This window comes from Bos grunniens, chromosome 12, assembly GCF_055505025.1.
Source record: "Bos grunniens cultivar Pamir isolate PY7600 chromosome 12, Bosgru_T2T1.0, whole genome shotgun sequence".
Lineage (NCBI taxonomy): Eukaryota > Metazoa > Chordata > Mammalia > Artiodactyla > Bovidae > Bos > Bos grunniens.
The window spans coordinates 26,359,409-26,372,582 of record NC_141176.1 but is presented as its reverse complement, the minus strand read 5'-3'; the positions used below and the strand labels follow the sequence as shown (position 1 = coordinate 26,372,582).

Here is a 13,174-nt window from a genome sequence, read left to right as displayed (position 1 = left end):
TTTTTGCTGCATGGGTCTGGACCATCTCAAATTTGTCCACCTAATTCATCTTATCAAATACATGTATCTTGGCCAGTCAGCTAGCCAACCTTATCTTTCAACACGTTTTTGAATTCACTTTACACTGGTAAGATACTATGATCTATAGTTCAGTTCAATTCAGTTGCTCAGTCGTGTCCAACCCTTTGCAACCCCATGAATTGCAGCACGCCAGGCCTCCCTGTCCGTCACCAACTCCTGGAGTTCACTCAAACTCATATCCTTCGAGTTGGTGATGCCATCCAGCCATCTCATCCTCTGTCATCCCCTTCTCCTCCTGACCACAATCCCTCCCAGAGTCTTTTCCAATGAGTCAACACTTCGCATGAGGTGGCCAAAGTATTGGACTTTCAGCTTTAGCATCAGTCCTTCCAAGGAACACCCAGGACTGATCTCTTGTAGAATGGACTGGTTGGATCTCCTTGCAGTCCAAGGGACTCTCAAGAGTCTTCTCCAACACCACAGTTCCAAAACATCAATTCTTCGGCGCTCAGCTTTCTTCACAGTCCAACTCTTACATCCATACATGACCACTGAAAAAACCATAGCCTTGACTAGACGGACCTTTGTTGGCAAAGTAATGTCTCTGCTTTTGAATATGCTATCTAGGTTGGTTATAACTTTCCTTCCAAGGAGTAAGTGTCTTTTAATTTTGTGGCTGCAGTCACCATCTGCAGTGATTTTGGAGCCCAGAAAAATAAAGTCTGACACTGTTTGCACTGTTTCCCCATCCATTTCCCAAGAAGTGATGGGACCAGATGCCATGATCTTAGTTTTTGGAATATTGAGCTTTAAGCCAACTTTTTCACTCTCCACTTTCACTTTCATCAAGAGGCTTTTTAGTTCCTCTTCACTTTCTGCCATAAGGGTGTCATCTGCATATCTGAGGTTATTGATATTTCTCCCTGCAATCTTGATTCCAGCTTGTGCTTCTTCCAGCCCAGCATTTCCCATGATGTACTGTGCATAGAAGTTAAATAAGCAGGGTGACAATGTACAGCCTGAACATACTCCTTTTCCTATTTGGAACCAGTCTGTTGTTCCATGTCCAGTTCTAACTGTTGCTTCCTGACCTGCATATAGGTTTCTCAAGAGGCAGGTCAGGTGGTCTGGGATTCCCATCTCTTTCAGAATTTTCCACAGTTTATTGTGATCCACAGTCAAAGGCTTTGGCATGGTCAATAAAACAGAAATATGTATTTTTATGGAACTGTCTTCCTTTTTTCCATGATCCAGCGGATGTTGGCAGTTTGATCTCTGGTTCCTCTGCCTTTTCTAAAACCAGCGTGAACATCTGGAAGTTCACAGTTCACGTATTGCTGATGGCTGGCTTGGAGAATTTTGAGCATTACTTTACTAGCATGTGAGATGAGTGCAATTGTGTGGTAGTTTGAGCATTCTTTGGCATTGCCTTTCTTTGGATTGGAATGAAAACTGACCTTTTCCAGTCCTGTGGCCACTGCTGAGTTTTCCACATTTGCTGGCATATTGAGTGCAGCACTTTCACAGCATCATCTTTCAGGATTTGAAATAGCTCAGCTGGAATTCCATCACCTCCACTAGCTTTGTTCGTAGTGATGCTTTCTAAGGCCCACTTGACTTCACATTCCAGGATGTCTGGCTCTAGGTGAGTGATTACACCATCATGATTATCTTGGTCGTGAAGATCTTTTTTGTACAATTCTTCTGTGTATTCTTACCACCTCTTCTTAATATCTTCTGCTTCTGTTAGGTCCATGCCATTTCTGTCCTTTATCGAGCCCATCTTTGCATGAAATGTTCCCTTGGTATCTCTAATTTTCTTGAAGAGATCTCTAGTCTTTCCCATTCTGTTGTTTTCCTCTATTTCCTTTCATTGATCACTGAGGAAGGCTTTATCTCTCCTCGCTATTCTTTGGAACCCTGCATTCAAATGCTTAGATCTTTCCTTTTCTCCTTTGCTTTTCGCTTCTCTTCTTTTCACAGCTATTTGTAAGGCCTCCCCAGACAGCCATTTTGCTTTTTTGCATTTCTTTTCCATGGGAATGGTCTTGATCCCTGTTTCCTATACAATGTCATGAACCTCTATCCATAGTTCATATACAGTATTCCATCATTGTTTCTAGTCAGAATATTTATTCTGGTTAGCATATATCTGCAGATAAAGGTGGCTTTTTGTTGTATTTGTTGGAGGAGCAGATAAGTTTAATTCCCTTGGGGCCTACTTCTTAATTGACAAGGTGAGAAAAGTCATCATGGAATAGAAATAACTAATCCTTAGTATCATTTCCCATTGTATCCCTTTCTCTATATTCTTCTTCTTAACGTTCAAAAACGTGTAATTTTATTTCTTTCAGTTGGAGATATATAATCTTTGAATTTTATCTTAACCCTCCAGTCCCACTTTCTCACACTGCGTATATTTTGATCAGCCCAAGCTACTAGAAAGGTCTTCTCAGGATTTATTGGTCCTCTGCTCCCTCTGTACTTTTTGTTAAGCTTTTTGTTCCCACATCTGACCAACCTATATGTTATCTTCTCCAAGAAAACTGTCAAAATCACCCAAGATGGAATTAACCATTATGATCTTTCTCACGGTCACATGTTGTTATCCTGTTAGTATCAAATTGTTTTAGTATCAAATTGTTTAAACAGCTCTGCAGCAGATGAGAAATGGGCTTTTGAGTTAGATGACTTGAATTCAGGTCCCAGTTCCACCACTGACTGAATGAAACACCTTGGGCTAGTCACTGAATCCCTTCATTTTTTAACCTACCACATGAGGTAATAATAACTAGTTCAAATAGTTGTTAAGAGAATCAAATAAAACAGCATGTATAAATGCAACCTGTAAATGATCAAGTTCTTTGTAAGTGTTAGATAATCTTAGATTTGAATTGAAAGATGGAGCCCTTAGGAAGATGTAGATACTGTCGTATTATTTATACTCCTGAGTGCTAACACTGTCCTTTACTCATACAAGGGGTTTTCAAATGAGTTGATTTGATGATAAATTTCTTGCCAGATACAAAAAGGAAAACAAAATCACATCTCATTTGAGACATATGCTTGTAAAATACTTGCTTTATGCATATATAGCCTGAGTTATTTGTAGCATTGCTAGATAAATTTGGCTTTCTTAAGCTTATGGCTAAAGTTGTACAAAATCACATTTATTGCTTTCACCTTAAAATTTCAAAAATAAGTGCTTTTATTATTTATAGAATGTGCAAGGATACTGTCGTCAGTGTTTGTATTTTCAATAGCTCTATTAAATGTCTCAATATCTCTAGATATCTTCAGTGCATATCTCTAATAAAAATCCATTTGTCTTAGTAATACTTTTGTTGACACTTAGAAATAGTGCCAACCAAAATGATTATAAAGTTTTTGAAAGGTGATGACCCTTCCAAAATTGTCTCTGCTTGTGTTCTCATGGCAAAATTAGGTTTTCATTTTTGTTTCTTTTTTTTTTTTAATTTGAAGGGGGTCCATTATCATTCTGTTCGTTCTAATTACATCTCATTAGTAAAGGTGCAAAGATATAGTGACCTGAAATCACAATGGCCATTTTCAAAGTTCCCAGAATACTTTTTATCAAATTGCAGTTTCACTATCCTGTCATTTTGTTATCACTTCCTTGAACAAAAGCATTGACGGAGCATTTGTCTGTATTTTTCTTATTATGGAATGATAGTATATATTTGGGGAAAAATATGGATATTCTTGTTACATGCAGTTCTTTAGAAGTTCATTTAAAATTAGTCTGTGAGAAATGAATATAACTGCATATTTTTTTCTGATTTGTAAAAACTGTATGTATTTCAAAACTCTAGTACACAGAATATATGATGAATAATTCTTTGTATAATCAATCATTATATAGCCTTGTAACCTAATACTTCATTATATAGCCTTAGAGTCTAAAATCTAAATTGATATGCAGTACAAATTTTAATTTTTTAATTCTTCTACTATGCATAGCTCTTTGGCCTTCTACTTAGTTTTTCTTTGTCTGAATTTCAAATAGTTGAGTAGCCAACAGGTGATAAACGTCCCATTAATCTTTCTGACTCTAGCTCCTGAGCATTAGAATCGCTGATCAATTACAACAATTGTCTCTTAAATGAGCTTTTCACATCTGCCTCTTATTTCATTAGTTAGCTGTCTGCCCAAAGATCTGATAAAATGGAATACTGGTGCCTTTTTACAACTTGTTCTGTAGGTCTGCACATTAAGGGTAGAGTTGTTAGCAGAATGGGCACAAAAGGGTATTTATCCACTCCCTACAATAAATATACGTGCTAGTGTCTGGAAGACATTTGAGACTCTTTACTGAAATCACCTTAAGAAGGAAAAAATAACTGGTTCACTTTAGCTAGCTATTTAGCAACAGCTAATGTAAGATCGGGCTTCCCTGGTAGCATGGCATTTCTCATTATGCAGTGCTTTTACTGATTATATTTGTCTTCATATAAAAAGAAAAATGAGTCTATTAATTTAGTTAATTTTAGAAACAGTTAAAAACTTTTAAAAATATATTTTAAATTAGCAAACATCATGATTAACATACTGTCCTCCAGAGATTGTTATTAATCCTTGGTTACATTTTTCTCTATATGTTAAAAATACTACCCAATCATGACCTGCCTTCTCTTCTTATACAGCAGTCATCCTTTGAATGGAAAAAAAGTCAATGAATAATATATATAATCAACATTTAGACTGTTTTTAAGAAGAGTATTTTCTTACTTGTAGAATGGTAATAATAATAGTATGTCACAAAATATAATGAGAACTAAAGGAGATGTTTGTACATAAGGCACTTAACACAGTACCCAGCACATAGCACGTGATCAATGAGTAGTAGCCATTATAACATTGAATTCTTTTTACTTCTGACTTCTATTCAGAGACTTTGGAAGCAGAACAATGGAATATTTTATTTTATAAGTATTGTATAACATGCTAATTATATGAGAAATTCATTTTTTTAATATTTCAAAATTCATTTAACCATTGAAAACCTATGGGTAGATATAATAAAGTAAAAATTATTTTAATTTTGTCTTTTGGAAGAAAATTTAGATAGATACTCAGTGATTATTGTTCTATATTTCTGGAGACAATCACATTGTAAATGTCATTGGAATAAAAGGAGCTCTAACTGGCTTATCAGTTTTGAAAGCGACACATGCCTTGTTTAAATATAAGAAATGCCTTGACCAAATAAATAACCCAAGTCTGAGGTCAATTTTTATGTATTTTTCATATCTTCTTGAAATATCTGTATATTTTGAAATTAATGCTATAAGAATGTGTTACTGAGTATCTCAATTCATTTTACTTTAGGAATTCTATTTTTTAATAATGTTTTATAAGTTAAAACTATATAATGAATTAACTTAGAATGATGATTTCTACCACTGTTATTTCATTTTATTTTAACCTTTCTTTTTTGTAGGCCTCGTTTGTATGAAGTCCAGCACATCTGTAGTTGAGCTTGTTATGCTGCTTTGTTCTCAGGTATGAAATCTTAATCATGTGATTACATTAAACTACATGAGGATTGCTTTATGTCATTAAACAGGAGAATGGATGTAAATAAATATGTATATGTTTATGTATTTTAAAATATCTATTATCTCATAGATGAAGAAAATAGAGATATGTATTTATGTAAATGATCTTACCATGCAAATATTGATTTAATCTCCCTCCTTCTCCCCTCCTGTTAGCTGTCTTATTTTCCATCTTACCTAGCCTTCTATTGTTCCTTATTTTTTAATTTCTGCAAATATATATATATATATAATTTGTTATAGCTATTTTGATACCCTTCTTTACATCCATCTTTTTTAAATGATAGAGTAGTATTTATAATTTTGATGTTCATTGTTAATTAATATGGTTTCTTTTTCACTATTAGAGATAACGCAAACTGGAGGTTGTTTTTCTAATGCAATAGCCAGAGTATAAAACACAGCTGATCAGTGAGGGATTTTTGATATGATACATTGCTGCTTTCCCTTTTTTAATGTAATTTATATATTTCAGTATAAAATCTAAAAATCTACTTATACTATTTATCTTTAATAATCAGAATTAAAAATAGAATTATAATTTCTGGCTATTGTTTTTTTAAGCAATTAGAAGAAAATAGTATGTAACATTTTTCTGATAACCAAAATAGGGACCTAATGGTCTTTCTTCTCGCCAGCTCTGCCAAGTCTCCTGGTGGTCCTGATTTTCACATAAGTATTAAATATTTTGTAATATGAGAATGAAAAAAGAACTTATGTATGTTTGTAATAAGTAGTTTTTACATCCTAATTTCCTCAGTAGAAAGGAAAATTTATATATACTGTTTCTATTTACTGACCTGAGGTCTGACTAAAATCACAACTAACTTCCAAATAAATAGCAATAGGGCTTCAACCAATCCTTTAAAGCATCAACAAAAGTAAAACAACCAAAACTTACCTATTTTTCAGTCTTCAGGTTTACTTTCTTCAAGAATATATTCATAGGGATATCATTAGATCCATTTTCCACTTTTCATCCAGATACATAAATAAGGAAGATGTTAAAGGAAACAGCATCCCTGGCAGGAGTTCATCTGCAGGACATTTGAGAATTGTTACCCAAAGCCAGAGTCCTGAGTTCGAGAGACACTCTGTGAAATCTGTCTGGACCTCATAGGTTCTTGATGATGCCAGGTTGAAAGAAATGGTTTCATGGGGGAAAATAATGTAAAATTCCTTCTTCCTTAGCTCCTGGTTTCACTGCAGTTCAGAAAAATAAAGAAGAATGTAGCATTAGGGTCTAGTGTCTTTGATGGCCTCATCATCTAATCATAGGTTTAACATTACTCATTTGCTGGCTCCAGGAATTCCTGCCATTAAGGGCCCTAGAGATGAAACTTTGCCTCAGTTATTGATTGAAAGGAAGAGTGAGAAATTTAAGCTCTCTATGCAGTGCACTTTCTTTCAGTGTTTCAGCAAAGCTGTATTATAAACATGTCTCTCAACTTGATCTTTAGGTTGAATGTCTAAAATAATTCAGTGCATTTTAAATATTTAAGTGGTTTATTGATTTAAAATACCTTGTTTAAATGGTTTAAAAGTCTTTATTAAAAAAAAAAAAACAAGCTGCAGTTGTTTCATTTTCTATTAAGCTGAAAAACTGTACTTTCCACAAAATATTTTTAAAGAAATAACTGATAAATCAGTAATCTTCCTTTGATGCAATTCAGATGGGAATAATTCACTGTTCTACTTTAAAATTAGCTTATGAAAACATCTTTTGCAGATCATTCATTGTTGGACAGATATATAAAACCTTGGCTTTGAGGACACAAAAAATGGACATGTCTTCAGAATTTCTTAAAATAATCTGCCATTTTCTCCACGACTCAAATTCATGATGATTTATATCCTGTTTTCATCCATTAGCCAGACAACATAGCAGTAGCAGACTTCTGATAAAGAGAGATAAATATAGGTGCGGGTGCTGTGGAGATTGCTTAGCAAGCAGCTCTGTCCAATGGCTGAGTTCTCTCCTTCAGACCTTAATGCATTTCTTTGACAATGGAGCTGATCCCTATAGAATTAGCATGGTTCTGTAGGCTTTTTTTTTTTGGTGCCAAGGCAGAGGCAATCCTGAGGAATTCTTAAAACAGCAGAGTTTTGAGTTGTTTTTCTTCTGTTTTACAGTTAGCCCTTTGCAAATGTTGATATAACTCCATGTTATTATGATCAGCAGTTATTAGTACTAATAAAATAGCTGGAAATCTGAATGAATAACTATCTTGATGGACTGCATGAGTAAGTTTTTCCCACAGTGGGAACACACAGCAAAGATGTTATCCACACTGTGGTTTAATTATTGGTTAAAATAAGTTTTCAATGCAAATGGAATTTTCTGGTTTATTTATTTGTTTAGAATTTGTTTTTTTTTTTTCTCTAAATTTGGATAAAACATGGAAAGATAACATTTTGTTTGGAGAAAACAGGTAGTGAAGAACAGAAAAAGGAAAGGAAAAAGCAGCATTTCTCACAGCATTTGTTTTTCTTTCATTAGATGCCTTTATTTTGATGCTTTTGATTTCGGAAATTTCATGTTAACTACCACATATTATTAAGTCTATCAGCTTTTCTTTCCTTTTTATCTTGAGCTCTTGAATAAACTTACTATTGCCAGTGGTTTGTGTGCAAAATATGGTCTAAATTTACATGCGATCATATTACAAGTGTCTGAAGGTACTTGTCAAGGATAATTCAGTTCATATGGACAGTCTTTTAAACTCTAAGGGACATACATGCCAGTGGAATTTTAGGTCTCTTGAAAAACATATTTTAAGTTCTAAGGTGCTATTAGCATTATCATTATATTGCATTAACTGTTCCACAGATATTCAAAAACATTTTTTTACTGGATATGGAGTTTTCTTCTTCCTATAAATCTCATGACATAAAAGTAAATTTCAAGATTTATCTATTCTTCTTTTCTTTCAATTTGTTTTTAAAATGTACTTAGTAGTATCTTTTTTAAAAATAAAGAGTAAAATGAACTGGAGTAAAATAATATAAAGTGTCTTGAAAAGTCAGTGCTTAATCAGTGAATATAGTGTTTCCTCCGGAGTTCTTCAGTATCTCACAGGTCTACTATTGTCCTCTGTCGACTTCTTTAAGTTTCACAATCAGATGTGGTTGAGATGCTTTTCATTATTCTGTATATGTACCTTATTTTTCCATTACATTATTCTGAATGTATTATATTCTTTGATGAAGAGCAGATTTAGTTTTCAAGTAAACTTTTTAAGGTACTATAATAGTTTCTAATTATTTCCAGATTTTTTTTAGGAAGTCTCCATCAGAGGTACTCCAGGAAAAATTGAGTGATGTTATCCCATAGGATTTCTTTAAGTTTTCATAAGTAAAGCTTAGCAGATGTCACTTGCATTTTTCTGTGCCTTATATGTCAATAAAAAATGTTTTATAAATTGAGAGACTTTTATGTAAAAAAAAATATGTCTCAGTATTTAAGTACTTTCTGACTTGAAACACTGATTAAGCAAATGTATGCTTAATAAATCATTTTTATTCTCATTAGAAACCCCAAAATATATAAGTAACATAAAGTAGAAGTCAGCCTTGCAAGTCTCTTTAAGATCTGTGTATGAAGTTACTAACATGAAATATTTTGTGGTCTTGTTTGCCTTTATTCTTTTTTAAATACATCATATACTTAAAGAATTCTAGTGACTTCCCTGATGTGATCAAGGCCATAACCCAGGACTTCTAAACACAGCACTTACAAAAGGAACCACAACTAAAGAACTATCTTCCTGTTTTTAAATGATTTAGCCTTTGAACTTTTAATTTTTTTAAATTTTTTCTCCAATTTGATACAGTTTAATCAGATGGTACAGAGGAAAAGACATACTTTTCTTCTTCTAAGTATAATAAACCTAAGACTGAGGTGCAAAGACATAGATAAGATGAATATAGAGGCCTGCAAAAGAATATTTCTTCATAAGTACTCAATATTTAAAGAGTTTTTGGTGTTTAAAATAAAGTGATAAATTTAAGAAAAATATACATGAACTACATTTTTTCAAGCATCTTTGAAAATATGAAATCTTACTAATTATCATGGTGAAATTATGTCACATTGAATTATTTAGTTACAACTTTTTCTATTTTAGCTTTGTAATCTCTATTAAAGATCTGTTGATATATTTTTCTATTTCTTAAAATCTAGTGTTCTCCATGAAACTTGCCTGTTAGTCTAGCTGAATTTAAAATGAAGGAAGAATAAAAAGTAATGGCTTGATATTTTAAATTGAGTATCATCAAGTGATAACTATATGTGGTATAGAAAATTGATACTGTGAACTATAAAAATAAGATTTTCATGAAAGGCTTTAATAAGATGGACTAAAGACGTACCTCTTGAAGTTAATAGACTTTCTACACAGCCTAAGCAGGCAAGGAGATTCAGTCTAAACAAAGGTCTGGAGAGAAATGAAATGAACCTGTATGTGCTCAGACCAGTGACCAGCTCATTTTGGAGTGTATCAGAAATTAAGTAGGAGACATGTGATTATTTGGGTTTATTTGTAATACAGGTAGACCCATTTCCATGCAGTACATCTCAAAAGAGTGGTTCCTCATATAAAAGATTATAGTATCTTAATAGCCTAGAGTTGAGATTGATAAAAACATCTCACTTGTAAATACTTTTAATAGTCCATGTTGTTTCCTGTTACCATTTCTGCCTGTGTTTTTTAAAGGAATAGAGCCACTATGTTATTCCTGAATATCTAAGAAATCCCTACCTTTATCTCTGGACCATGCCTAACCTAACCCCAGCTTTTATCTGTGCTATAATGTCATCTCAAAGTTAAAGGAGCAAATCAGGCATTTAAAGATTTTTGGAATTAATATGGTTGTATCATCTTTATTGCCAGAAACTTTTAATATATCCTAAATATAAATAAAAGTTAAGTAGGAAATTGAAAATGTTGTAACGTATATAGACCATTCTCAATATGGGTCATAATAATCACTTTCAATTATTAGAAAATAGGGAGAAAATTATACAATGAAATGTATACATTCTAAAGAAAAAAGCTTTTAGTAAGTATTACTAATAAAGTATTACTGCTGCTGCTGCTGCTAAGTTGCTTCAGTCATGTCCGACTCTGCGACCCCATAGACAGCAGCCCACCAGGCTCCCCCGTCTCTGGGATTCTCCAGGCAAGAACACTGGAGTGGGTTGCCATTTCCTTTTCCAATGCATGAAAGTGAAAAGTGAAAGTGAAGTCGCTCAGTCGTGTCCGACTCTTAGGGACCCCATGGACTGCAGCCTTCCAGGCTCCTCCATCCATGGGATTTTCCAGGCAAGAGTACTGGAGTGGGGTGCCATTGCCTTCTCCAAAGTATTACTAAGTATTTGTAATCAGAAAATGTTTATTTAATGTGTCTTGGGGAGAATGCTACCGAGCAATCACAGCAATAATTGTCTACCCAATTATTTACACCATCTTCTATGAAAATTTGATCAAAGATTTAAAGAGCATGGAATTCAATTACTTTTGATCACTTCCATGAGGTCTTAATGGACATGATTTTGAGCAAACTCCAGGAGATAGTTAAGGACAGGGAAGCCTGGTGTGCTGCAGTCCACGGGGTCACAAAGAGTCAAGCAGGATTTAGGGACTGAACCGCAACAGCAGTAGCATGGGGTCTTTTATTGTTGATTTCTTTTATTTCAACTCTGGAAAAATTGGCAGGTATAGTTTGAGTTGATCACTTTTCTATTATAAAATATTTTTAAGCTACCTTAATGTGTATGATACTTGTACATGATGCAGCACTTCAATCCTTGATAATGATTAGTTCATATCCAACCTGAATTATAAATACAGAAGGAAAATGACAGCTAAACTTCAGTGCTGGGCTCATTTGTGTGAAAATGGTACTAATATAAGAGAAACAACAGTTATTTTCTTATGTATGAATTCTCATCAATTTTTGCCAAAATTGGGACAAAAAGAAATTGGTAAGCCTTGGCCTCCTGCAGGATAGTCTTTAAGAGTGCTACAGTGTCTGTGACACAGGAGAAGGAATATAGTATATTCTGAGGTACACAGATTTCCCTGGATACTGATAGACCACTTCCCTGAACTAAAACTCCTTTCCACACTTGGATACAATGTCCACCCCTTCCCTGTCTTCCCTGTTTGGGTTTGTTTGTTTTCTTCTAATTTTTATTTTTGTGTATTTACATTATATAAATTCTTCAGGAGCATTACAACAATTTGAAAAATAGTGAAAACAGTGGTATATATTTCATTATCCTTCCATTTTGTATATTCTCTTGCTCTTTGGTGGATTTTTTCCATTTAATCCTCTGTACTTCAGCATACTTTATTTTATAATAAGTTATATAAAGTATTTTATAGTAGGTAATTTTATTTGTCCTCTTTTTCTTTGCTTGCACATTTCTTCGTGATCATTTTTTTCTGTGGTTTTGTTGTTGTTGTTTAAATAATTGTAGACTCATAGGAAGTTGCAAAAATAGTACACAGAATCCAGTGTACCCTTTCCCCAGCCTTCTCCAATAGCACCATCTTATATAAATGTAATACAGTGTCAATAGAAGGAAATCAATATTGGTATAATACTTTTAACTAGATTACAGACATTTTTCAGCTTTCACTATCCTTTCCATGCATTCATTTGTGTGTATGCTATTTCATTCCTATCAGTGCTATTTTATTCTTTATATTGATGTAATCACTACCACTATCAAAATATAAAATTCAGAATTATTACTATTACTTCATATCTTCCCAGTTATTTCAAACTCTTTTCTTTCATGAAACTTTTCAGGTTTATTGTTATATGATTTTAATCAATCCATCCTTCCCTTTTACATTTGAAATACATATATCTAGACAGGAAATATAGGTCCCTGTTTACATGTTTTAATTAGATGTTCTTATAGGTGATAAAGGCATGATATTCTTTATCTATTACATTGGAGTTTCCTTTAGAGTAAGCATCATGCCAACCATTCCTCATTACTGGAAGCATTTCATTCAGCCAATGGAGAAAATAAGTTTTGTATAGTTTCATCAGTATATTTATTTCACATTGAGATCTCTTTGAATTGTAGAATTTTTTTAAACTATGCAAAAAGAAAGACTAAACTTAAGGATTACAAAGCCTTAGAGTCTTTCAAGGTTGCATTATGAATGTTATTAATTTTAATTATGCTATACATTTACACCATAAAAAAATCATTTTATTTTTATGTTGCCAGTGATGTTTTTTGTTTCGCTCCTTACCACGCCATCCACACCTTGCAGTATAGTATAGATATTTAATATCTATACTATAGATAGTATAGTATAGTATAGCACCTAGTATAGATATTTATTAATTACTTACAGAGTTAATTCTTTGAATATTGTGAATAATGCTGCTATTAACATTGACCTACAAGTTATCTGAGTCTCTGTTGTCACTTCTTTTAAGCTTATACCTTTAGATATCAGGTGTATAATTGAGTAGAATTGTTGAGTCATTTGGTAATTCTGGGTTTAATTTTTTGAGGAATTGCAAGTTTTCCACAAAGTCTGTAT

At 33.3% G+C, this 13,174-nt stretch overlaps 1 protein-coding gene across 9 annotated transcripts in view; it reads left to right on the top strand.

Annotated features, from left to right (window-relative positions):
• NBEA (neurobeachin) overlaps positions 1 to 13,174 on the top strand; it is a 672,061-nt gene that overhangs the window by 310,329 nt on the left and 348,558 nt on the right. For all 9 annotated transcript variants that reach the window (XR_015138069.1, XM_086329378.1, XM_086329374.1 and 6 more), the window contains one exon: positions 5,483 to 5,544. Coding sequence is in view for 7 of the 9 variants with exons in the window: in XM_086329378.1 (XP_086185504.1) it covers positions 5,483 to 5,544 (62 nt within the window). In the remaining 2 variants the exon portion in view is untranslated. The remainder of the gene's footprint in view (positions 1 to 5,482; positions 5,545 to 13,174) is intronic.